Source organism: Hakea prostrata, chromosome 1 (assembly GCF_041222555.1).
Source record: "Hakea prostrata isolate BN-2017 chromosome 1, UWA_Hpros_2, whole genome shotgun sequence".
NCBI lineage: Eukaryota > Viridiplantae > Streptophyta > Magnoliopsida > Proteales > Proteaceae > Hakea > Hakea prostrata.
Genome location: NC_142600.1, coordinates 26,365,278 through 26,393,185, shown reverse-complemented (window position 1 = coordinate 26,393,185; position 27,908 = coordinate 26,365,278). Strand labels below are relative to the sequence as shown.

The 27,908-nt window shown below is 39.2% G+C and overlaps 2 protein-coding genes across 3 annotated transcripts; both read right to left on the bottom strand.

Annotated features, from left to right (window-relative positions):
* Nucleotides 1-2,373: 2,373 nt before the first annotated feature.
* Nucleotides 2,374-10,406, bottom strand: LOC149028510 (chloroplast stem-loop binding protein of 41 kDa a, chloroplastic-like). Its single transcript, XM_089137227.1, is given in 9 exon segments — nt 2,374-2,856; nt 4,639-4,794; nt 6,232-7,157; nt 7,408-7,685; nt 7,989-8,127; nt 8,960-9,062; nt 9,760-9,881; nt 9,979-10,141; nt 10,143-10,406. Coding segments are annotated over 7 exon segments (1,215 nt in total). The 5' UTR covers nt 10,370-10,406; the 3' UTR covers nt 2,374-2,856; nt 4,639-4,794; nt 6,232-6,974.
* A 13,625-nt stretch (nt 10,407-24,031) lies between these two features.
* Nucleotides 24,032-27,656, bottom strand: LOC149028509 (uncharacterized). 2 transcript variants are annotated; one of them, XM_089148617.1, is made up of 5 exons: nt 26,974-27,358; nt 26,080-26,448; nt 25,884-25,988; nt 25,714-25,785; nt 24,032-24,446 (listed from the first exon to the last, which is right to left on the bottom strand). In XM_089148617.1, exons 2-5 carry the CDS (start codon nt 26,431-26,433, stop codon nt 24,249-24,251), a joined length of 729 nt encoding a protein of 242 aa, XP_089004743.1. In that variant the 5' UTR covers nt 26,434-26,448; nt 26,974-27,358; the 3' UTR covers nt 24,032-24,248. The 2 variants fall into 2 exon arrangements, with proteins under 2 accessions (XP_089004743.1, XP_089004734.1); XM_089148608.1 differs by lacking the exon at nt 26,974-27,358 and adding an exon at nt 27,476-27,656 and having other exon boundaries at nt 24,033-24,446.
* Between the last annotated feature and the right edge of the window lie 252 nt (nt 27,657-27,908).

Sequence of the window (27,908 nt, the reverse complement as noted above, 5' to 3'; positions counted from 1 at the left end):
CTCTCTAGTGTCCCATGCTGGGATGGGATTCAATAGCTTTGACCAGATCTTCCTCCTCTATACTTGCCACTCTGACTTTTCACCTCAATTTCACTTCCCCTTTCAAAACCCTAATCACTCGACCATAGAAAAAAATTCTAGGGAAACTCAAGTTTCGACTAGGTGAAAATGGGAAACTTAGGAGGAAACTTGAGACTTTTTTGTGCAAGTTTTGACATGTTTTAGTGAGTATTTTAGGGTGGGACTGCATTTAAGATAATTAAAGTATAAAGAACACATTGGCATATGCATTTTGCTAAAAAAAGTCAATGTAGATATGTCATTCAATGTACATAAAATCAATGTAGAGTTGTCCGAAAGTACACTATAAACTTAACTACTTAAAGTACATAATATTTAGTATATAACTTCTAAGTTCAAAACGTCAAATACAAAGTAACTGGCAATAAAAGGGAAGTACAATTCAGCGCCAAGAGGAGTGCCTCAGTGAATCTATCCTGTGAGCCGAGTAGTGTTGTGCCTATAACATCCTCTCCTCCGACCAACGAACATAGATACCCCATGACATGTTATGCCTATGGTTGTCGAGGTAATTGACAACTATAGCTTTATAAGTTTGGTCATCAACATGCTTAAGATAACCGGTCTGAGGGAATACACAATTTGGATAGGGAGGGGAATTGGTCATGGTATTTGGGGAAACATGAAAGAAAGAAAAAAATAAAAAAAATTTGGAAAAACCAAGAAACTTGCAGGAAAAAGTCCCAGGTTTCCCTCGAATTTCTTCTCATGAACTGGATGGTCAAACCGGGTTTCAACCCAGTTGGCAGAAATTTCCCAAGTTTTGATCAAAACTTGAGACTTTTTTTTGTTCCCTCATGGTTTCCTTTAGAGCTCCTGGAAATGCGAAATTTTCCGATGAAATTTCGAGGGTTTCGATCGAATTTTGTTCCATGACTCAAACGACAGATCAATACTCTCATACTGAAATATATATTAAACCTGAAAGGTGAACACAAAGCACAGCCTACACACACCATCTGTCTTCCTGAGCAGCACAAAATAATGTGTTCAGCTACCCCCAGCAGCACTCTCAAGCACACAAGCTTCCACAAAATCTTTGAATACTGGCTTCTGGAGAAGAATCACTACCTCAAAGAACTCATCTTAGGCTCAATACTAGGTATGTGCACCTCTCTCTCATCTCAGACAATCATACCTTGGAATCCGACACTTACAGACATAAACTGCAATGACTGATTAGCCTGATACCATATTCTTTTTTTCTTTTTCTTTTTTTTTTTTTTCTTTCTCTTCTTTTCTTTTTTTTCTTCGGGGGGGTGCCGTGAGAGAAAGATTGTCCTGCTGCATGAGGCTCAGCAAATCTAAGAAGCCTTAACCCCTACAGAGAAGCTGTTTCCACACTTTGAACCCACAACCGAATAGTTGCAATATCACAACTCAACCCGTGCACCAAGGCACCAACTGGTTGACTCTCCTAAAGCAAGATCTAAACCTGAATACTGACAAATTGTTTATCAATGGTTTTGGTTTAGGCTTTGCAGACCGACGCAAAAGGTCTGTTTCTATCATGGGCTTCAGCTGTACCGGATTGATTATAGCCCAAATAGTTGACAGTTGACACCCCTATATCAAGATATGGATCTGTTGAGCTCTTTTTCAACATCCACAACAATATGATAAATCAGATCAATTACAAACTTAATCTTGTTTAAGCAGGACAAAGTTCACAAGAAAGATCAATTGACACCAATAAGAGCAACTCTAACTATTTCCATTGGATCACAGCCTAGCTCTCCAGTACTACAGAATCCATGTGAAAAGAACTAATGCATGTACCACTAACCTCTGCATCCCGTTTCTTTCGCAAACGTTCATCAGTCTCCATTCCAAAAGCATCTGCCATGCCATACATGATAAAAGGGCGACACAATCTCATCATTTCCCAGTCGAACAATTGCTTCTCAGGATATGCACATTTCTCACGCAGCCAATACTCTGAATTCACATCAGTTCGGACCTTCTTTTGCAACTCTGCTGGCTGGTAGAAAAAGAGTCCTTGCCCATAAGGACACAACCCAAGTCATCTCTCCAGTCCTTATAGGGGAAAAAGGTTGGAGAACAAAAAAACACCATCACATAAAGCATTCAAACCCCTTTTTTTAGGTACAATATGGAAGCAAGGTTCAGAATTTTGGACTTTGTCCTCGTTTTCCTCTCTTACAAAACCAAAACATTTCCATAAAATTCAATAACTTCTGCATATAATTTGTTATTTCCATTTCATTTTGGTTTCTTGAGTTTAAGCATTTTCTGGTAATATTTTGTTGAATTGTGAACCTTATTTGGAAGTTCACTATAGTGAAAAACACCTCTCTCTTTTTTTTTTTAGTTTACCATATTGCCATAGGTGAAGCAGTAATGGTGTGATGAACAAATCAAACAGTCTGTTTTTGCAATCCGCTTTCTGATATCAACAATGCTTGTCAACTAGAAAAACACTTAGAAAGTCAACAAAAGTTTGGAGTCTTGGACAAAAGGGATAGAAATTCAATACTCAACATCTCTCTTGCTGAATCAGGGAAAATTAGATTCATAGGAGGATTAAAATATATCTTATTTTTGTTTGCTGAATCAGGGAAAATTAGACTTGACAGAAAGGTTAACGTGTATCTTCCTCTGCTTTTATTGTTTTTATTTACTTTTTTGGGGGATGAGGATTGGAATGAGTGGGAGTAAAGTCTGGCCAGAAGTCTAAAGTAAGGTTTACCTTTAGCCCATAGAGCTCAAGCAGGCACTTTGTTTGCAAGATCTCACCTCTATTTGCAGGCAACTCTGTTCATAACGTCCATGTTAGCTTTGGAAACAAAATGCCAATATAAAAGCTGGAAATAGAGAATATATAGTTCTATGTGGAAAGTTATGTTTTTGATACTTCACATTTGCATGAAAGTTAAAGAAACACATTTTATAATAATCATTTCCTGATGCTGGAGAAACACTCGAGAAACACGATTGAAAAGCATGGGATGGTAAAGATTACGTTAAGTATACAAGCCAAACAGTAAAACTTAGATAATCATAGTCAATATTGGCCTACTTTTGTTTCACCGCAAAAGATTAATCCAGATCAAACATCCTGCAGAAACAGCAAAACATGAGGCGCAGGCATCAACTGGATCTGCCAAAGCATGCATCCATTACCAACACAGAAATCAAGGTTTTAGTATAAAGAAACCTAACATTGTCTACAGATGGGAATAGCATTCTGCACAAAATTAAATGGGTTGGCTACACAGATCCTTGCAATTTTGCAAAGACAAAATATTAACCAAAAAAAACCTCAACCATGCATGTGTCTCCTCTCCACTTATCCTAGGATAATTTTAGGACTGTCCCCAGCTCTTTCAGTGCCTGCAATCTCAATCAAGTCACTCCTCTGAACTGAAGCATCTGAAGGCCTCTGTTGAATATGGTCACGCCACCCCAAATGACTTTCTCATATCTTATCTTGAATTAGGGCTTCTCTGAAACCAAGCTTTAGTATGGTCACTCCTTGCTTGAACCTCTTATTTTGCCACTCAATCATTTCAACATCTTCGTTTTCACCACACTTAACTTACCTACATGCTTCTTAACTGCCCAATACATACCCCACACCATACATCATAACCAGTCTTATGACTGTCCTATACAACTTCACATTAAGCATTAAAGCTATATCCATTTATCAGGCAACAATTTGGAAGCCCCTCTCCACTTCATCCACCCTTCTTTAATCCTCTGCGAGACATCAACTTCCATACTGATGATAGATCCTAAATACCCAATATGGCTAATTTGCAGTTCTCCTTCTCATCAACTGTCACCCTCTCATTATCTGTACCAGAGTTACTGAAGTTACAAACCATATACTCTGTCTTCATTCTACTAAAGACCTTTTGATTAAGTTTTGTATTAATCCCAAGTTTTGTATCTTCCACCAAAACAATGGCATCAACCAAAAGCAAGCACCAAGGAATCTCATCTTCAATATCAGTAAACTTACACAAGATAAGTGGAAACAGTTAAGGGCCGAAATCCAATCGCTGATGCAACCTGATTATTGTGTCTAGTTACCAAATATTCAGAGAATCCTGTCAAGGAGATCTCCAACGCAAGGTATTAGACAATCTAACAACCATAACTTCTATTCAGTAGACATTTTCATTGGATGGTGCATCCCTTTGCTTTTCCAATGGTTGAAGGGCAAAAAATAAAGTAGCCTGGATATTCAATATTACATAAGCTAAGAAATGTTTCGTAAATACCCAGAAGACAACCATAAAGAATCAGCTGAACAATCAACAGAATATTTTCCATACATGCTTAAATAAGGAGCCTAATAATTGTATCTACATCCATCCCTACTAAATGGACCGAGTAAGCACACATGCAAGTTGATATACAACACTCAGCAGAAGATTAGCTATCAACAGAAAAGAGAATATGCTTCAAGTTATCCATGAACAGAAAAATAGAGAACCCCAGATATGAGAACTATAGGAGGCAGATTTACCCAGGGGGAAAAAATATATAGCAGGCTAGCAGGGGGGGTTAGAAAAAGAAAAAAGCAACCTTCAAGTTCAGTTAAATGATGCTGGATGTGGCTCTGCAGACGACTTTCCTTCGAGTCTCTCAACTTTGAACCCGACAAGCAATTTGGACGTTGCCTCACAGTGCATCCTCAAATTCTGTGATTAAAGCCTCTCCATTAAAAGTCTGATGATTACTCTGCCACATAATGGTCCATATAGATAAATTTTAAATTTAAAGCCCAATTGAAAACTAGAACATAAGTTACTGAACCACAAAAGAATAACTAATTCAACACTACCAAATTAGTTAGTGTCACATTTACTAGTAGACAACAAGTATCTAAACAATTCGGTCCTTCATGTTCATTAGCTAAGTTAAATGATGAAAGAGGTTTAATTGATTCACAGAATGGGAATAACACGTGTTTTGGACAGAAAAACAAATTGAACAAAAGAAAGCACTTAAACAAGTGGTTCAAAACTTTGTTTGAGTCACACAGGCTGATTCATTCAGCTTCGTCATCCAACCCCACGAACAAATGGATTGACATTTCCTTCAAGTAAACTCTTTCTTCTTATTCATCCCAAAAGAAAAAAGCTCTCTCTTTTCTTTTCTTTTTTGGTCAAATCCCTACCCAGGGACTATAGTCAACAAGGGCGACAGCCCAACAGGTTCAGTCCAGTAAACCTTTTTATTTTTAGGTTCCAATCAGATACTACCAAGGGCCAATATGCAACAAGGATTGACAGCTATACAGGCCAGGGTGGCATCTCAGCTCCAAGAGGAGAGGGCAGCCAGGGGAAAGGGAAAAATGGATGTTGACATCCAGTCTGAAGCCCATTTACTTTAGTCATAATAGAATGGGAGAGGCTCAGAAAGAACTCACGTGGCTGACCTGGAAGTATTGGAACAAGAAATTAGTGATGAAGCCAGATAATCTTTGTTAGAAATCCCAACGAAATCCAAATTCCAATTTGATGTTATTCATTTCTGCGATGGGTAACCGGAATTCAACCCATTTCAGTATTTCATCCAATCTAAAGCAGCAAATTTTCACAAATCACCATGTCTGTAATTTGTGCTCTCTTCAATGTCTTCGAATAGTTCTGCTCGCGGCCAACCCCAACTAGTACAGAAACCAAAAAAGGAAATACCTAATTAACCCAAAAGATCAACGTGGCAGAAAACATGTTCTTCATCCCTACCATTTAACTTATAAAGTTAACCCAGAACAACAAACACAAACAAAACCGATGACTCCGCGGCACCCATCAGTCATTTGAAAAGAAAATACCGCGTCAACGGTTTCAAAGAATAGAGAGAGAAGAAAGCAGAAAGGGGCGAAAGTACAATGAATCAATCCCTGCAGAATTCTACCCGTGGGAAGCAAAGGAAAATTGCCAACGAAATGGTCCCCCACCGAGCAATACCATCTTGCGTATAGAATCAGAGCAGCTCTAGAAGAAAACCTAGGCTCTTCTAGGGCTCCCGATCCTAAATGAAACGCAGTACGGAACAATATAATCGATAACACCATTACTCGGAGCAAACAACATAATCTAATTGAACCCAGAAAAGAAAACAATTAAAAAAAAAAAAAAGGAATCTAGAAGAGTATGAAAGGATAAGTACCGAATCATCCTCAGAGACAAGATTGCCATCGCCCATTTGGGCTTCAACGGCGACGCCATTTTCCACATTGTCGTTGGAATCATCATCGTCGATAAGGTAAATAGAAGAAACAGTATCAAACACCTCGGGAGGAAGAGGAAGGTTTCTGGAGATGAGATTGAGGGCGTAGATCAAGGTCCTGGTCTTCTGAACCTGATCAAGGGAAGCTCTATTCTCCACCAGAGCCACCATGGCGGGAAAGAAACAGAACGGATAGTAACCAGACCAGTAGTTTAGATTTCGAAATTATAAAAACACCAACGGTTTTCTCCCCCTCTGCTTACAAACAAGATAATCGGTAGCATCCGATAATCCAATTATTTCACCAGTAACCACTGATCCAGTAACCACAATCAGTATGAGCTAGTCAGCAAGATAAAAGCGAAAACATTCCCTAATTATACATTTGTAATGTGTGGCACCTACTACAGTTAAGTGCATTTAGAAAGATATTTCTCCCACATAAAATCAGCCCTAGGACTCTTTTCTTCTAGAAATATTTTCATATTATTTTTGTAGATTGAGAAGATATATTGCTCCAACTAAAAAAAATACATCAAACGTCAAGGTGAGAAATGGATTCGTTCATAAGGGTTCACATTTCACTAGAGAAGAGAGTGTAAGTGTGGGCCGCATAGCTTATTTTGTTGTAGAGTGCGATCTTACAAGGTAGAATAAATCACTGAGCATTGATACCTTGGCCATCACACTGGTACTGCAACTTTAAGAGAACTCAATATCAAATCATCAATGTCAAAATTGATGGACTTCTTGTCTCGACCAATCTTTATATACTCATCAAACCTCTCCTTCAAATCCTCAGGGAGGTTAGTTGTACAGCTCCACCCCAGTATCTCCTTGGCAGCTCTTGGCTCTGCATAGAAGTGCTGTACCACCAACCACCATGCAAAGTCAATTCTCATTGTACAGGATCAAAGTGTCAAAGCAAAAGCCAATGAAGATTTCATTCTATTGAAAGTTATCAAGTTCCCGCACAAACTTTTCTATGTATAGGATTATCATGGCATCAACTCTCTGTGTCAATAAGCTATTTGGTGTAGTTCTTCCAGTTTTGATATTAGATGCTTTAACCTTTTCTTCCTTTACAATGCAAGTGGAAAAAGTGGAAAAGCTTACCACAATACGAAAAGGAAATGCCTTCCTTGGGTCAATGCCTAGAGCTTTTGGATCATAATGAACAATGTCAACAGGAAGACCTGCAGCCTTAGCACAGAGTTTAGCCATTCCATCCAGAGTCACAGCTCGGTCAGATACACAGTTGAAAATTTTTCCACTTGAAGCAGATGGATTCTGGACAGATAGGGTAAGCATGGAAGACAAATCCCTAACATGGGAGATGTTGGTGAGTTGCATTCCTGAGCCAGGGATTGGAACTGGTCTCTTTCGAACAATACCTGTTGTAAATTCTTCCATTTCAGATTACATGAATAACAGGAAAGAACACATGAACAGCTATAATTGTTATTGGTTATGTAACACTGTAAACAATGAACAATAATGTACAATGTGTTTATAATTTAGAACTGATTTAAATGAGACTAATACGCAACAATTCATGCGAGTTTAATTCAGCTGTCCAAGTTTGATACCTGCTCCCCTTGCAAATGATAGCAACCCAGTAGCAACAAATTTTATGCTGGTTGAAGTATCTGAATTTTAGCTAGATTAAAAAAATCATATTGTTGCTTGCTACTTACGATCGAAGAACCACTCCTCACAATCTTTGTTGTTTCCACATCCAATCATGTATTGTGGACGGAATGAAGTCCAGCTACTGAAATTCTCTGATATGTATTTTTCCACCACCACATGACCTGCATCAGCTTTAACAGGATCCTGTATCATAGGACAAAACAGTTGAGGGGACAAGATCAAGATAAATTCAACTTACAATTAGCTGTTTAGCTCATGTAGAGGGAACAGAATGCAAGCCAGAGTTTATCAATAAAGACCACTAGTGTCCATGAATTCCCTTGATAGGAAAAGAAGAAGCTTTACAACTTAATGGAATGTGCAAGCATAAATCTTACATATTGTACAACTTACTTGGTTATAAGGATGGGATAGAGATCATATGACTAAATTAAAACCAGGATCAACTGCAAGGTCTACATCGAATAAGATATACCAACCATATACATACCCAAAGAGAAATCTTGTATTCCTCCAACCCTGCACCAAATTTCAGGCATCCGTACTCTTTAATACCTTACTAGATTAGGGAAACTTGTCCCCTTCCCCTCCTTTCTGTTTAGCTCAAATAGAACTGTACCTTCATACAAGTTAACATGTTTCACAGTTTCTGTATTGACATATGACTCAACATTGTCATTTGGTTCCAAGCACAGGCATAAAAAATAGAGAAATTCTAATATCACTGCTACAACAGAAGTTGCATGACATCACTAAATTATAATATGAGACTTTGAGTTTTCAGCCGTAGAATGAGAAGCAGGACAGTTCTTGAACTATAATATTTCAGTCAAGTTAACAAAAGGAATAACAGTCAAAAACACACCGTTGTGAAACCCTCTGAGAATCGCAGGAACAGTATAATTTAATGAAAAATCTGAATATTACTCAATTAAAATTGATTTACGATCCAAAATGTATATCATGCAATTCAACAGTTATTTTGATGCTTCTGAAAATAAATCATAGAACATACTCCTTCAACATGAGGAGGCTCATCAGTTGTCTTGTAAATTCCAGCACTGCTGATGAACAGAAATTGCTTGACACCAGTACTCTTGGCCCAATCTGCCACAGGCCTGTGTTGGAGGCTCAAAATTAGGGAGACTTGACAAAATAATGCATACATGAATAACACTGATGTATGCGCCTGTGTCAATGTTTGTGGTAATACAGTCAAAAGGAGAATAAGAGTTCAAAGAGACTCTGAGGGATGGGCAAATTTCCTACTTGTATCTCTATCAAGGGAAGCCTGTGACATCAGGTATACTGAATTAATCCTCTCACAAACTAAAATTTTGAAAAAAAAAATTACGAAGGTCCAACAGTAATGCACTTCTGCTACCCAACGTAGAAAGAGTTTGCTGAGGAATTAACATGAAACAGTGATTTATTCTAATTCCTGAATACAAAATTTTACCAATTGACGATTCAGTTAAAATTAGAGTAGCAATAATGCAGCTTCTCCTTATTTTCATTCACTTTTCATAGACAATTTTTTCTTGTGAGAGAACTGATTTGCAGAGATCGATGACTCAGCTTCTCAATATGTGGGGGGATAATCTTCAATTGCCATTATCATATAAAAAGTTTCTTCTCCATGTTCAACCCTAAATAACAGAAACAGATCAAATGAACGAATTTCTTCCTACCCCTATTTGAGGAAGTACCAAAAAGGATATTGCTGGAGCAATCAATCATTTGAAATTGTTTTACATTTCAACCTAATACCTAAATTCATATGCTCAAAATCCAAGAGAATCATGAAGAACAAACCTCACGGCGTCTAAATCTTTGCCATTGTTGTCCAACACAACATCGAAACTCGCCCCTCCAACAAGCTTCCCCACCTCAGCTGGATCTCCCCACACTGTACTGCCTCCAGCACTCACAATTTCCTGAAAATCAAAAAACCATTATCACAAAATATTCCAAAAAGAAAACCATTACTCTCAAAATCGAAGGAAGTAGCCCAAATAAAGAAAGAAACTTAACAGAAAATCTATTAAAGGGAGGCTTCTTCATCTTGTCAGAGTTCTCATCCCCAACCGTCATCACTGTGACATCATGACCAGAACCCAGAAGTTCCTTAGCAAAGTAAAATCCAATAACCGCATGTCCACCACTGTTAGTGTTAACAATAAGAACCTTCTTCTTCTGAAGTAGCCTTGACAGTAAAAGATGAGAAAGAGAAGACTCTGGAATTTATACTGTATGTGAGAAATGGAGAAGAAATGGAGAGAGAAGACGAAAGATTAGAAGACTGTGAGAAAGAGTGTGTAGAAGAGGAAACAGAGAGACGGTGATGAGAAAAAAGCGATGATGAAGGAGCATTAGATGTTGAAGAGGAGAAAAGCAGAGACGAAGGAGAAGCAAAAGAAGCCATCCCTGTCTGCTTGACCTTGCGTTGTATGAGAACCAGAAATTTTGATGCAAAGATAAAGCCACTCCTTTAAATAGCACTTGGGGTTTGTCGTTAATTTGCCCGGTAAAGTTTAAACCTGCCTACGGTTGAAAACTTAAAGATGAGTCCTGATTCCACGCAGCCACCACTAACTGAAAAAGCCTAAACCCATCTCTAGCAACCGTTGGATTAAGTTGATGATAGGATCAAGATTACCAAATCTCTGGTCGCTTCTAAATTGCCGAATGTGGTGATGTAACAACCGAAAGGGTTGGCTCAGCTGGCAATGAATCATTTTTCCTTCCAGGGTAAAGCAACGCATAAAAAAAAGCTGGCAAACACGTCATAGTGAAGAGGTTAGGGTTCAACTCGAAGTCCATTGGGCGCTTGTTCTCAACATGACCCCTAGAACCAACAAAGGCTATTTTGAGAACTGAATTCCAAAAAGTGTTCAGCTGGTTATTTGGGTAAGCCAAAATTGGTTACCTTTGGTTCAAATTGGTTGGTACTAATTCAGAGGTCTAAAATTCTTTAGCATAACATTTGCCCCCTACCTAGTCTTCGAAGTCGACTTTCGTGAAGCAAGTCTGAAGAGTGACTTCTCAAACCTCTCATTTTGAATTTCTTTATGAGAACTATAATCATCAAGGTGACTCCTCTAATGGAGCATTAATTTTTATTACAGCCTGTTAATAACTGAAAAGACATTTTTGCTCCCGAGGCACCCCCCATAACGCCACGTTCACTTTCCACTTCAATGTTACTTGTAACCAAAACGTCGCACCATACTGGCCCTAGATTTGGAAAGATCTGTGTTGTCCATTCAAATGTTACTAGGGTATAAAACCTTTGTCTTCCTTCGTTTATCCTCTTTACTACAACTGTGATTTCTAAAACTCAAGAATTCTTCAGCAAATGTCACCGGAGCTCCTTCGTTCTTTTCCAAACCTTTCGAAACCTTTTACCCTCATCGTAAGTTTTTTTTTTTTTTTTTTTGGATATGAGGTTCATCCGGGCCAGCTTACGCGCACCACGATTACATCCTCAAGTGAGCTTTTATATAATTAATGCCGCCGAATGAGTGCGAACTCAAGACCCCTCATCGTAAGTTTCTTTTTTGCCTCCTCCATAATCATGGGTAGAAAGTTAGTTAAAAAGCATGATGTCACAATGAGGCAGAAAATCTATTCCTACACATGAAAGGAATATTGCTGCTCCAACAATGAAGATTAGCAAGAATGGAGACAAAAATAAACCATACAAAAATCGAAGAAAAAGTTGTATTTGTAATAAGGAAAAACCTGAGGTAGTTGGAGCAAGTTTTGTCATCTCAATGTGAATAGCCTGGCCATTGACCGATTGTGGTGCTTGAGATATGACATCTCGAGCAGTAGCATATTCATTATCCTGGACAATGACATTACCATATTGTGACTCAATATCTTTACAGTAACTGGTAAGGACGAAGAGTCATAATAGTTCATGAGAGTGGTCTCAAGGTTACAAATGAATATTTCAATTGGATTTAAGATTAGAAGAGCATCATTTTGTATAGATAGATGTTCAAAAAATCTTCTTTGCTTGGGATGAGAGGCACATATGTCTTCTTTCTCCCCACATTCCCCACTAGCCTTGTTTCCTTCAATATCATTCAAGGCAGCAACTTATTTCTTCCCTTTGTGCTTGTAGTAGATAATGATTTGAAAATTATAGTGTTAGCCTTGATAGATTGGTTAACAACTTTACCTTCCATTTCAAACTTCTTGACCATCTCCTTTATCTTTGGGTCACTCAAGATTTTCCTAAAAAGAGAGTTTAAACAACATTCTAGGTCATCTTAGAGAACCACTCCTTTTTGTTTCCTTATGGATGAGACCACATTCTTCTTTGCTAAAGCAACCTAAAGGGGGTGAATAGGTTGCAGCTAGTGGATTTGTCTAATTTTTCAGTTTAATTGCAAATATAAGATAAATTGTAAATTTAAATGAGATTAAGATAACACAATCAACCACAAGACAATGATTTTATAGTAGTTTGACTTTGCAACTCTACATCCACTCCTCTCTTAGCCTGAAGAGAGTATTTCACTAGTGATTCTCTTTCAATATAGTGGGTAGAGATCAAACCCTTACAATCTATGTTCAATAGGGCAAGAACACCCTTTAAAATCTTTGTTCTAAATAAGGCAAGCGCACCCTCTATCAATTCTAATCAACCTAGACTAAAATTGAGCAACACCACAATATAAGAGATGAAATATATTACAAAAAAAGGGGTGTGACACTTTACCCCTTATGTGAGTGTGATGCAATGAGAATGAATGCTCAAATGAAAAATGAATGCACCACCAATAGCCTTAAATCACCTCAAGCTTTACTCCAATAAGTTTGCTTGACAATTTTGTAATGTTCTTCAAAGTTGAGTGAGATTGGAAGGAAATAGCAAGTAGTTCTTTTCACAATCTGAGAGTTTGAGAGTTTTAGAGTAGTGATGACTCTATCAGCACAAGGTTAGTTAGACTTATAAAGATGGCATTCAATTTCTTGGCCCAACCTCCCACGGATAGAATTTTTCACCCAGTTTTTCGTCCAAACAAACGCTCGTCTGAATCAAATGGAGCTCTGTCTAGGAAGTAGTCGTTAAGGCAATTTTTAAACCAGACAGGCATTCATCTAGTCAGGCTAAAATTTCTTCTGAATTAGTGTTACCAAATGGACAACTGTCTGGCCCAGACAGATGTTCATTTGTAGCATAGAGTGCACATAAAAGTGAATTTAGGGACTTGAAGGGGGTTTTTTTGGGATTTCTAGTCAACTCTAAGCCTCATACTCTCCTAACATGTCCTAGGTCAGTTTAATGACATGATATGTGTATAATTAAGTGCAATTACATATGAGTACATGTGGAGGTGTCCTAAGTCCTGAATTTTTTCTAAGTCGTGAACTTGACTTGATTTTTGCATCTTATTGTGCTTTGATCTTGATGCTCATTTTGACTTAGGTTCCTTGTTCAACTTGACTTGGGCTTGAACATTATGAGTTAGGTCCAATGAGTTGAATTTGATCCACTTGCTTTCATATTGAGTGGACAATCATGACTTAATATAGACATTAGTAATTCGTGTTTGTTATCATCAAAACTAATGGAGGCTGATGTGCAAATGTTGACATGGCATTTTCCAACATTCTTCTTCTTCTCTTTGAATGCAGGCTTAGCTTTGGCTCCATCACTATAGCCAACATCATGCTTGGTGTTGGTTTCGGTTACATAAATAATAATCTTATAAAAATCAGATTCCATATACCAACCGAATTGTTTCTACTATTCATACTTGACAAAAGAGGGAAGGCAGTTGTCATTAATTTTATCTTCCTTTTAATTTTCCTTTCGAGTACCAAGAAGGAAGTATCGTTCCTCAAATCTAGATGAACAAAATATTAATTGGTATTTTAATTCTAAGAGGAGGGTTAATGAGAAACGTACCTATACAATAAAATTACTCACAAGAAACAATATTCCGTAATTGAATTGCATGACATCAGGCAAGGTCCAATTCCCTTTTAGAATTCCACCGAACGAAATTCTCAAAGAAGCATAATGCTTTAAAGTCCAATCCCCTTTTGTTAAGGTGAATGTAGATGCAGCATGGAAACAAAAAGAGAACAAAGGTGGGCTAGGATTGTCATCAAAGATAGTACAGGGAATCCTAAGTTTTCCAAGTCAGCTCCTTTGCTTTTTCAGTCAGTTATGGAGGGGTAAGCCCTAGCTATGAGAGAAGGTCTCATGTATACTTTCAGTGAATGTTTTGATCAGGTCATTGTAAAATTGGATAACCAGAAATTTGTTGAAGTCTTAAAAGGGACTCAGATGCATGCCCTAAAGAGACTAGTTGATTATACTGGACATTCTTGTGTTGGAGTCTAAATTTAAGAATTGTAAACTCTCTTATATTTCCAACAATGCTAACACAATAGTGGACTTCCTAGCTCAAAAGACCTTTTACATTTCAAACCCAAAAGACTAGCCATGTTTCACCCATAGTTCGAAATTTCGAACCGTGTCGACACGGCGATTTCCCAATCGGCGACTTTTGGTAGGGGTCGATATCAACCCCTTTTCGATGGTTTTTTGGTCATTTTGACCAAATTTGATGTGTAGCCTATTTGAGGCTAATAACACATTGGTATGTTATTTTGATCTAACATTACCTAAACTAATGTTCTTAATCGCCCTGTCCTCTTGCAGCCCCCTAAAACCTAAACTCATAAACCAAATCATATAAGTCTACATTCTTGTCTTTGTTCATGTCATCCCCTTTCTCTTTCTTCCTGCCTGTGGTTTTCCTCCTGCTGTCTCCTTGTGCCCCCCCTTCCTCTCTCCCTCTCTCGTTTTTGTCTGTTCTTCCTCTTCTTTCTCTTCCCTCCGTGGCTCCTTTGGGGTGGTGGCCTCTCTCCTCTGCCCTTGTTGGTCGTCTCTTTGGGGGGGCCCTGCTCCCTGTCGGCTAGGGGACCCTGCTCCCTGTCGAAGACTGGGGTTACTTTCCCATATCATCTGTCCATCCGGGGGGGGGGACCCTATTCCCGTGGCCAATAACCTGGTGTGGAGCCTACGGACTCATCCAAGCTCATGGACCCCATTGACGCAATCGCCGCATCCCAAGGATTAACATAGTCATGGCCGCTCCCCTCCGATGGTGGCTCGGCCTCGTATCGGGATATTGCGCCACGCCGATAATCACCACCATGATCATAATCCCGAGTGGCATGATCAAAATGACTCTCCCCGGTGTATCGGGTGGGGGCTCTGTGTCTCCGGTAGTGGAACATGTATACGCTCTCCAATTCCTCCACCACCACCACCACCACCACCACTACCACCACCACCACCATCATCATCTCCACCGTCGACTAGGCGAGAGTGTGTCATCGGGATTGTTGTCCTGCGGCTCCTCCGTGCCTGGTGCCATCATCCAATCCTCATCGCGTGGCAGCTGCCTCTGCATGTGCCTGACCCTCTTCGGTGGCCATATAATCACCCACATTAACCCCTGCGCTTGAGCTGTTCGGGTCGGGCCTCCCTCCGTTGGTCCAATCCGGCTCACCCCTGTCCAACATCCACCGAGTGAGGGGATCTTGGTCATCTTCGACAACATCAAATATATCATCGAGATTGATGTATTGCCTTTCATTCGGGCTTGCTCCCTGGCATATTGCGGCTTCAACCTCATATTATAGTGAATAAATACGAGGTCATTTGGCGCCTCCCAACCGGTTCCTCCTCCGGGAGTGGATCATGCTGAATGTACTCCAATTCCTCTCACATCCGAGGCGAGCAAGTCCGAGCGATCCCTGCCAATCTTCGCAAGTTTGATGAACTATTGCCATAGAGATACCACCATTCAGCTGCATTATCACAAAAACATTAAGTTAGAAACTCAAAAGTCAAAAGACTCAAAACATTTATGCATCTAAGCCCTAAGTCTAACTATATAAGTATCTAACCTGGATCCATGGTTTCTCTGCCTCCACCGCCGCTCCACTAAAAGACCCAAATGCATCTCTAAACAATTTGATCTGCAATAATACAATCATTAGTATTGATTGGTTATCTAAATTATTTAAACAATTAATACAACTCACTAATCGTTTGAAATTCCCAATGTCTCACCTCATTGTGGCAAAATGATTGGACCATCTCATCCGGCTCCAACTTCGTTATCACCTCGTATCGAGCATCCAATAGGTTTGTGTCCAACCCTAAATGTTGACTATATTGATACTTAGGGTTTAGAAAATATGCTGCATAATTAAAAAGCTTAAAATTAGTACCAACTACCAAAATACCAATACCTACAATGCTACAAGCCCACAAGTCTACAAGACTACAACTACAAATCAACAACCCGAATATTTACTTACCGGCCCTATGAAGAGGATGCATCGATGAGCTGTCCATCGTGCATCGACAATATCTAAGAAAGCCCGATGTCCTCTAGGGTTTGCTGCCTTTATAGCATCCTTCATACGCTCAAGGGATGCATACAAGTGGGGCATAGTGGGTCCCCTCAGGAAGAGTCCACCATACGCAAGACCTTTACTATAGGATCTATGGTCCCAACACTACTAACACATCTCCGAAATCATCGGATGATATTGTGTCTTGTCGGCCCCCTTGGTCTGCTGAATTATCACAACTCATTAAGTCAATGACAATAAATATCATACAAGATAATCATAAACTCATAATATAAATATAATAATTTATAAGATGAAATAGTAGATAGTTATCTTACTTGGATCCCCCAATCAACCACTCTGCGATGCAAACATGGATCCGAGGCCCCTTCTTATCTTGCATGCTGCTCCACGAATTTGTCCAATCTTGTCGCAGTCCCCAACTCACCTCCACATGATCTCCGCATCATTGCCAAAGCACGTTATGATTGTAGATGAGTTGGTTCTTCTTGCCTATCACTTTGTGGACAATGCTGATTTTTCCAATGTCCTTCGTTGGTCATTGAATGTGCCCGTGTCCACATAGGTTATAATCTGAGCCATCAACACTTCCCGCCTTCTTATAGTTGGAGCCATTGTCTCAATTTGCCCACATTTTTCCTACCACCTGGTCAATCACATCCTGCGAGACCCTGATATATCTGTGGTCTTTCGTTACCGCATCCCGATTTCAGAGGCTTCTTCATCCGTCCTGGTTGTGTGGCTTTCTCTCGGCCGGTCACGTTGTTTTACTATCTTTTAAAATCTTAGGAAGATGTCTTTGTGGGCCATCTCGTAGAGATATGGTGTTTGACCCAAAACCCATGGATATTGATGATGGTGTTTCCTTATGAACCTTATTTGATTTGGTGTTGAACTATTTATTTGTGAAGAAGAACTTGGTTGATGGACCTAAGCTTAGTTGGACCTAGTTTGAAGACATCCCTCCATACTAGGTAAGTAGTATGATGTGTTTAAAGCCCATCCAAAAATATTGAAGTTAGGCCCATTAAATCCCTATTTTTGAACAAGTTGTCCGCGTGGCATTTTGGTAAATATCTGTTTTGAAGGTTTTCAAAGCTTTATTTCTTTTAATTTCGTGGTAAACTATTCCCACCATGTTTCTAAACCTCTTGATAGCATGGGATCGACCTTTGAACTTCCTCTTTGGCAACCAATCAACCAACGGGTCGTTTGTCTTTGTAAACCCTAGTAACTCTTGAACTCTTTGTGCTATTTAAAAGGGGGAACTCCATATGTTTCACTCTCAATCTTTTCTAAGTCTTTGGAGAACGTGGGAAGATCCCTAGATCCTCTCCTTCGAAGCCAAGAAAGATCCTCAAGCATCCGTTCGTTTCTTCCGTTTCTCTTCTAAAGGTTGGTATTCAATTCGCTTCTTCTTTAATTCATTCTTTCTTCTCTACTTCTGATCTTCTGATCATGAGAAGGGTATTACACTACTGTAATGACCTCTTCTTTAATTCTTTTAGCCCTAGAGTGAATCCCCCAATTCACTCTATGATCTTGAAGCCATATGGCGATGATCCTTGAATTTGATTCCACCAAAGCTCTTAATGATACTTTCCCTAATTTCCTACCTATCTTTATTATTGTGGGGAAGGTCTCATATTATTACCATGACCTTCCCTTGTGTCCTCATGATTGAGGAGTTGATCCTTGTTTTTCCTTGGAACAATTGGCAACCCTTTTATTTTCTATTAATTCATTGGACCCTCCCCAAAACCTTTCTTGATTGTAAATTCTTTGCCCTAAGGGTGAATCTTTATTCTCCTTAGTCTTTTCGTGGGATACACGGATTCTTGTTAGTAAATCCCTAATTGTATGATTTGAATTTGTTTCCCTTCACTTTAATTGAGAACCTTATTTTCTCTCATTAGTAGACCCTTTCTAATTCCATTCTTTATTTTGAAATACTAATGAGATTTTCCTTTATCTATCTTTGGTTGTTTTTATGAGAATTAATTATGGGTAACTCTCATGGGAGGTAACCAACTCTCATGAGAGGTAACCATATATGAAACCCTATTGTCCTTTTATTTGTTTGAAACTCCCCAACACTTTTTCAGATTGTGCATTCTTTGTTTCTCTTTCCCATGGGTGAATCTTGATTCTTTGTTTCTCTTTCCCTTGGTGATATTTGTGTTAACCTAAACTTGATCATCTATGTTTTCTTGTTTTATTGGCTATCAATTTATTTCCCTTCATCCTGCTCTCAACCTTTTCATTGGGAGCCAAAAAAGGGTGAAATCCTAACCTCTTTGATCAAACCAAGAACCCTTAGTTTGATCTTGTTAACCCAATCAATGTGTTTTCTTTACTAAAATTGTAACCTATCATTCTCTAATTGTTTATCCTTGATCACACTATATTTTCTTCATGATCCATGTTTAACCTAATTAGGATTTCTAATTATTCTTTCTTCGTTCTTGTTCTTGTTTGAGATCGGAAAAGATGATGCATTCTTCAACCATCTATTCCATGATCTCATTCTATTCTTTGAGATCTATGATCATCATCATGATCTTAACCCTAGCCAAATAAATTCCTTGAAACCCTAACCCTTGAATGATCTTTCTGGAAACCTCTTGTAACCTTCCTGTAGGGAAACCTCATGGGTAATGTTTCTTTAACATAAACTAGATTTCCTATGATTTCTTGTTATTTTCTTGATAACAATCATTCCCTCTCTTTCCGTGATCATAACCTTTTCATGAGTCATATGTTATATGAAACCCTAACCTCTTTGTTACAAACCTATTATGATTGATTTTTCGGACTATGATCTCCCCCATGTCTTCATTTGGGTTAGGTTGTACTTGGTCTTCAACCCCATGAGCAAAGCACCCTTGTATAGCAATATACTTGGGGGCGTTACTAGTGGCGGTTGATTAAACCAAGCGACCCCTTAAGCGACCGCCCGGTTCTCTTGCGGGAAAATGCCCTCTTTTGCCCCCTTCGTTAGTTAAATAGCATCCCTCGCCCTATTAACGCATTATTATGTTCGGGATTGCTATTTTGGGCGATTAGGGCGGTGGAATCGTGCGGATTCGGGTCCAGTGTCGTTAGTGATATAAAACCTTTTCTCTTCTATTCTTGGTGATTCGATTAAGGTAATGAATCTCCATCTGCAATTCTCTTCTTTTAACCTCTAATTGATTTGAACCCATCCCCTTTTTGTTGGTGGTTACCCAATTGATTTGTTGTATCTCCCTTTTCAATGTTCTTGATGAGATCCTGTCCGTAAAACGAATCCCCGCATTTGTTTAATGGATGGATCCCATCAAGGGAATGATTTGGGTAATAAATCTTTGTTAATTCTAGGGTTTCTTGTTACCCCTTGTTCTAGACCTATTAAGCTTGAAATTCGGACTAAGATCATCCCAAAACGGATTGAAATCGGATGATAAAAAGTCTGATTTTCGGAGTTGGAAGCTGTCTGAATAGGCGGTCGCTTGTGGAGGTCGCTTAACTTAAGCAACCGCCACAAGCAACCGGCTGGTTTCCAAGAATCGTGTAGGTTTGATTTTTGAATTGTTTTGACTCTTGACTCTTATACATTCTTGTAACCCTATGCCTAGGTGTTCTCTGTTTCAAATAAAAGTCTTATAATAGTTTTTGGATTGCAAGTTAGAGGACTTCTACTAAATTACAGGTAAGGACATGCATTCTTATTTATATGCAATTACATATACATGATGATTCTATTGTTCTATTTACTATTCTTTGATCATGTAACTTGCTATAATTGTATAAAGTATGTGAATCTTATTGTACACTTGCTGTTTGTGGTATTCCTTGATGTACTTCATCTTTCATGATATTGCACAACTGTTCATGGTATGATAAAGAGTGATTGTAGTGTAGTTGTGATGGAAGGGGTATTCCTTTGGGATATCTTGGCTTGGGATATCGAAGGTCGGAATGGGACACATGCCCGCTGATGTCTCCAAGACTATCATGATTACTTGATGACATACTTAGGGAGTCTAGAATTGCATGGCTAGGTACCCCACATGCTATTACCCTTTCGGCGGGGAATTGAGCCGGGTGACCCGTGACAATGGTGACGTGACTATGTTTCATCCAACAGCGGTAACCAGTCCGTGCGGAGACTCAGTGGTCCACTATTGGTCATGTAATGGTAGGGTTGCATATGTTAGGGTTGGGCTCATGGACGTCCAAGGAGCGGACCGGGTGTCGCGAGGAGTCATGAGAGCATCCGCCCCAAATATATGTGGATGACCATAGGGTTAAGGAGTGGAGTCCAACGAGGTAGCCAGTCCGTGAGGATTCTTACTCCTAGGTTGCGAAGGATACTGAACCGAGTTGGTTGGTGCCATAGGGGAAGTATCTGGACTTCATATAGTATGTTACCATTATGACCTTGCATTGGATTAGAAACCCCGACATGCGCCGACTCATTGCCAATGGTCGTGGTGAGAGAGTGTTGACTTAACCCCCACCACGGTTTTGAGAGCCGTGTGTGGACTTACCCCTTTGCCCGGATCCCTCGAGGTAACCTGTCCTTGCCGGATCGAGTGATGAGACTTACCCAAAGGAGGGCTGTGTATATCTTAAGCATGTCGCCATTAGAGACTTGCATAGTTAGATCTTAGTAGCATTCATATTTCGCATATCATCCATATCATTTCATATGTGCATTCGTGGATTGTATTGACATATATATGAGATTGCTTGTTCCTTATCGAGTTCGTTGGAACTCATTCCTTTCATTGTATGTATTATATAAACTGTACGGATGGTTGCACAACGTCGAGTTGGAGATGATTCGTATGAAAGAGCCTTCTCGTTTGAAGCCGATGTGGCCGTGCGTATACATGAACTTGCAAGCATGAAGCCTCCGAAGATGAAGATTATTTAGTTACTTATTTTGCTTCCCTGAACTCGATGTTACTTTTGATTCTTGATCTTCCTTCTTTCGTTCGTTCTTGGATTTTTATTGGAGTATTTGGACTCCTGTAACCTTTTTATTGATTATTGTACTATTCTTGCTCTTGATTCATGTATTTGTATTTATTATTATTGATAGACTAAAACCATGGATCCCCCCTCCCCCCGAATCGGGTCTAGCCCCGTGGCCTAGTGGACCAGCTCCCGGCTCTAGCTCCCTTCCCCTCCCCGTGGTGCTCGTCGCTCTCTCGCCATGGCCCCCGCATATCCCTCTCCTCCCGATCTCTCGTCCACATCACGGATCAACATCCCTATCATCATTTGAATCATCCACATATGATGACGGCCCCCCCGCATCATCTAGTGCTCGTTGACTTTCCCCGATCATCTTTCTTCTTCCCCTTTTGTTTTTGTAAATCCCGAGTAACTTGATTACATCCGGATGGGCCTCTGTCATTTAGTCACATCCTTTGAACTCCCTGATGTGACCCTTGAACTTCCGATGCCACCGAGTATATTCTTTTGTGACAAAATTACACTCGTTTATTTTGTCTCCATCAATAGTCGTACAATATTGCCATCCGGTCTCCTCCCTCCTCCTGCGATCTCTCGTTGTCCCGCCTTCCTTGACCCCTCCCCGTCCCCTCGTCCTCGTCCACCCCGGAAGACCCGTTCCCCTCGACTCCCACTAGCGCATGATGATCTGTTGCATTCAAATAACATTAACAAATAACAACATCATTATAATTGTTTATACACATATAAACAATCATATATGAAATTATGAATATTGCATGTATGATATAATTATAAAAATAGCTCCCATATCAAACCATGAAGCCACATGGCAACACAACCAACAGTTGAAAATACTTATATAATTATTCCATAATTTTCAAAACATTTCCCCCCCATTTTCCCCTATTTTTTGCATTTTTCATAATTATTGATATTTTTATTAATATCGGATATTTTTTGAAAAATAAAATAACTTATTTTTGGGTCAAAAATATTTCGACTCCTGAGTCCATAGATCGGCTCACGGAGTTCCACATATGTTTTTTCTATCATCATACAACCACCGTATCACTTAAAAAGTAATCATACAAGATAATCAAAATATCATTTTTTACCCACAAAAATAAAAAAATTAAATACTTTTGGAAAAATTCCGACTCCGTGAATCGTAGATCGTCACATGGTATTCAACATATATTAATTTCAAAATCATCCAACATCATATAGCATGCATTTTGTGAAAATTACTTGGATAAAATGGTTACCTGTTTGCGAAACTCTCATCTCCACGCTCTCGATCCACAACGTGATATCCGCAACAAGGAAGCAAGATGTCCGTAGATGTCGAAGATCGGACGAAAATATAGTGAAAGTGCGAAAAATGAGAGAGAAGCTCGGAGAAGAGAGAGAAATTAAAAAAAATCGAACGATTTGGGCATTCGCCTGTTTCGCCTTTTTTATCGCCGGTCGGCGATCTCGCGATATATCGCAACGGTCGAATTTCGCCGTTAGCGATATATCGCGGAGTCGGCGATTTATCGCCGACTTCTCGCGATGTCGGTGTCGCGGGGTGTCGTCGCCCCCCGCGCATGGCCTTCCCCTGTGTCGCGATATGTCCCGCATTTGTTGTGGTTTCACCCCATAGTTATTAGAGCTATACTTGGCCATTCTTCTTGCTCATCATGAATAAAGCACTGGTTTATCCACACACACAGAAAAAAAAGAAAAATAAAAACTTCTGAAAATGCAAAGAGCTATCCCTTATGTTCCCCCGTATATGTAATATAGGTTTTTTCACTAGTACCCATCAAATTTTCTTTTTGGGATTGGTATCAGACTTGCTACATTGATTTATTTGTGTTGATATCAGTTAAATCTCCACTACTAGCCTAATCCATGTCAACAGATCTCGTTTTTTTCTGGGGTAGCTTTTTTAAAAATCTTTTACTGAAGAAGAGAAGAAAGAATGGCCAACCCAGATTCAAAACCTATCTTAATTGATTTTTTTTTTAGGGTTAATTGTCTGAATTGATTTGGTGTTAAAGGAAACCAACACTGAAATGAAATACCTCCAGGCCCACTCCTTTTTTCAGGCAGAAAACTAGACCGTAGTTTCTTCTTTTAATTCAGATTTGAGCTTCATCCGAATCAATTAACAGATACCTTATCTATATTCTCAAGATCATTTTTCAATTTACAGATACCTTAACTTTATCCTCAAGATCATTTTTATATACAATTTAGATATACAATGACACTTCACCACTGGCTTAAAAAAATTTCAAAAACTCTTGACCTCATGCAACCCATCAGTTTCAAACATTTCTTCCCTACCACACTTCATGAGTGCACCTGTGAAGACTTGAAGACCCAGTTTCCACCATTTTTCTGGTTTCAATTTTTTATGAGGGAAATATAAATTTGTGACGTCTCATACCAAGCACAGAGTGCTCTCCGACGGCTTCCCAACCACAAAAACACAATTGAGACCACAGGTGAAAAACACATTTTGAAAAGAAAAAAAAACTCATATCTTCACCTGTGGGCCCCACTGTGTTTTTGTGGTTGGGAAGCCGACAGGGAGATGAATCCCAACTCATCAGTGAGTTAGTGGCTTTGTATCCTCACTGGGTTAAAATACCTGGATGTTGAAAAGCATTCAATCTTGGGGTACCCTACCTTTCTGGATGGAGAGTACAGCACCTCCATGTTCACAAAACAGCTCAAAGGGCAATTAACGGAACATTAGAAAATCTAAATACAAAAAATTTGACTTCTCAGTTTTCGTAGTCTATTTACCAAAAAGAAAATTTCAGTCTGATAATCATAGCTGTACAAACAAACCAAATTAGTTCATGGCAACTATAAACACATAACACACTGTAAGTAGGCTGAAAGTTTCACGGGATTAGTGATGGTCATTTCTTTCCACTAGATCTTGTAGTCTTCTTTCTTTTAGCTTCTGGAGCTTCAGCTACAGCAGTCGAATCATGATCGTTTGCCCCAGGAGATGAAACACCAAGCATCATTTCAATTGTTTTTGTAATTGTAGATATCAACATTGCATCCTTAAGCTTCTCAATTGTTTCAGAGAAGAAATTGTGTCCCTTTTCATACTGCAATAACCAAGAAAGATTTAGGTAAGTATAATGGTTATAAAATCTCAACAGGAGGAGAAGAAGAAGAACAAAAAGTGAAAGAAAAGAAGGAAGAGAATCAATGATATACTATGGAGAGAAGCCCCAGAGCTTTGAAAATTCAAAGAAAATTATGTGCAATTAAACTAGCTGTACTAGATTCACAGGTAACCAGTACGAAGTGCATGCTACTGTGAACAAAATATTTATCTAAGAATGGTGCATCTAGATACTACCTGCAGCACCTCCTTTGCTTAGCACCCAACACCACAAGGAGAAAAAAATTACCCAAGAAAATTGTTAGTATCTTTTTGGATTAAGAGGTGAAAGGTTTAGTACATGGAAACTAACTGAGACACACGTATTATACCAGTGATAGTAATATGGTAAATCTGACTATTGATATCTTGCAAGAGATCCATGTCAACCAGATGCAGAGTTTCAGATTAAAATTCAATTATTAGCTACGCTCTGATATATGTCCTTGCACCCATTCTAGTCCTACACACCTCTCTGTAGTCTAGACATGTTTGATCCTTTTTTTGCCACCTACAAACTAGAATTGGTCTAGATTTTGACATGTGAGAAGGGAGACCTTGTTTTCTGCCAGTCCGCAATGTTTCAGCCCTATTTGAGCGGTCAGTTGTCACATGACAGAACCAAAGCAACTGTAACAACTGACTGCACAAGTCACCTTGGACTCAGCAATTGAAATACTACACTTGTAACAGAATCAAGGCAATGGTGCTTTTAGATCTGCTTGTCCACCGGGAGAGGGTGATAGTAGACCAGGTTGTAACACTGGGGGAGAGTGCTCTACAATCAGCTAACTCTCTATTTGGCTTGCACCTTGTTTGGTGGAGGTCAATAGTTCCGTGGTTAGACCACCATGTTACAACCCCACACTGAATTAAATGGATTTTATTAGGATGAAAAAAAGGACCCTGCCAAGCCCTTGAAATATGCAAAGGTCACTACGATCAGGAGAGGACCGTCTAAGCAAAATTTGGGGTTGGAATGCCTGAGGTTAGTCCTTTTTTTTGGGGAAAGAATGATTGCAAATTTTAGGGAGATCAAAAGCATCTTCCCAATGGCAATGGGGTTGGACTATTGAGAGACCGTCACAGTGGTTCTGTCAAATTCCTTAAGAACAATAGTGCCACTAGCTTCAGACGAGAACAATGATGCTACATTAATTTTCTAGACAAGAATCCCAAACACAGATTTGGAGGAATTTAAGACGTACAGCTTGAAGCTTGCCGAGAGCATTTTCCAACTTCAAAGCTAGTTGATGGTTCTCCTTTTGCAAGCTCTCAATCTAAGCACAACATAAAGACATCCATATGACAGTAAATCAATAAATAATCTACCATATGCCAAGACAATAATAATATTTAGTCATTGATTATAAATAACCTTTTTTTGAGAGTCTATGTACATCAGCTTGTACTTGTCCTTTTTCTCCAGTGCTTTGAAGTTAGCACAACATACATTCTGGGATTGAAAGCCCATATCAGCAGCCTGCGTCATAACATTATATAAAATAGAATATTATATGAGTAAGAACAAAGGTATTCAAACAACAATCTTGAAGATATAGTAGAAAAAATACCATGGTCTTCGCTTCCTGATATTTTTCTTGAGCCTCTAAAAGCAAAGTCAGATAAGTGATTTTTCCTTCCAAGTTTCGAATGCCCAAGTCTTCCTCCTTCATTTTTTCCTCCTCTATAGGGGGATGTCTTACTCCATCTTGGGAATCCTCTTCGTCACTTAAACTTAAATCTATGTTCGCAGCCACAGGCTCGATATCCTTGAATTGAGTACACGAAATTTCTCCCTGGATGCGTTGGGATCGCCTCAGGACAGTTCTTGAATTTGCAAATTTTTTGTTTCTTGAAGCTGTCTTAGTCACTTCTGATTCCACCTCGGAACTTGATTTGACTCTTTTTGGTGAAGCAGCTCGCATTTCATTCTTGCAAGACTATATGGTCATGGTACCCAGTATTTTGATTAGATATGTAAAAGATCCTAAAAATTCTTTCACTTGTATGAAATCAGTGAACATCTGTGAAAATTATGGAATAAACTGACTGCACTTCCAACTAATCAATGATCTTAGGACCAACTTACCTTGTTCAGGAATATATAACATTTAAAAATAGAAACCAAGACAACCATAGCAAGATAGGAACTTCATGAACTACATATACATATGAAAAATTTTAGGCAATTGGAAAATGCCATAGCATGGTCTACTTTGAGTGAATATTAAGTGTAAATCTATCTTTAACCTTGGAAAGAAAACCTGGAATTAACATGATAGAGTGTCAAGCACACAGAGAACCAACACAGGACCATAAAAAGCTTAACAACTAACATGAGGTTATGTCAGCTTAGGTTCAAACAATAAAATGCAACTTGAGTTGACTCGGTAAAGAAGACAAGAGGGGAGAAGAACAATAATGCATATTATAATGAAATCCCTAGCCTTTAAACTCTTAATTACCTGGGGGACCACCTGCAGTGGTGCCAATTCCTGTAAAATTTAAACCAACAAATTTTGAAGGTTAATATAGAGAAGGGTTTGCCTTGTAACCAGAGAACAAGAGTCCCATGCATGCATAAACTAGGATACCAGTTGAGGGAAACATAAGTAGGTATTCTAGCAAACCCCACACATTAACAAAAGAAAGTTGCAGAGAATATATATGTGGGGTACTTATCTATAATGCAATGCCACAAAGGAATTTTGTTATCATCACCCACTCCAACAAGAACCATGCCGACTGTCTCCAAACCCCATTCTTGACTTACTTTCCTTTTCCCTTCTTTCAAAGGCATAAAAGGGGAAAAAACCGCTAAGGGTAGCAAGAAAACCCTTTACTTGGTAACCCCAACCTCTCAAAAAAAAAAAAAAAAAACACAGAAATAGCAGATTGCACAAAAGCAGAGAGATGAACAAGGGAAACATTACCATAAAGAAACTAAAAATGGCAATGGAGGATTACCTGATCGTTCTTCATACCATCGGAATTGGTTTTCTTACCCATCTCTCTTTTTCTCTGTCTCTCTAGTCTCTAAGAAGGTAAAGGATGCTGCTCCACAGCCACAGGCAAGAACACTCCACAAGTGGAAGAAGAAGACCGATTTCAAGTGAAACAACCCACGATAAATACATGAACAGCTCAGTGGAGAAGGAAGTGTTGCATTTGCACCAGACCAATTTCACGATCAGAAAAAAGCATCCAAGGGTATTTTAGTAAATCTAGAAATTTTCGGGCTGCTCTACGGTACTGGGGCGCTGAGCAAACACTCTCGTACCGCGTGATTGATCATTTGCATGAGTGCCACGTGTCCAAAGCGTCAACTCATTCACGTTGGAGTTTGAATTAGACCTTAAATGGCCATGATGGTACCTACCCTACCCTACCCTAGGCAAGG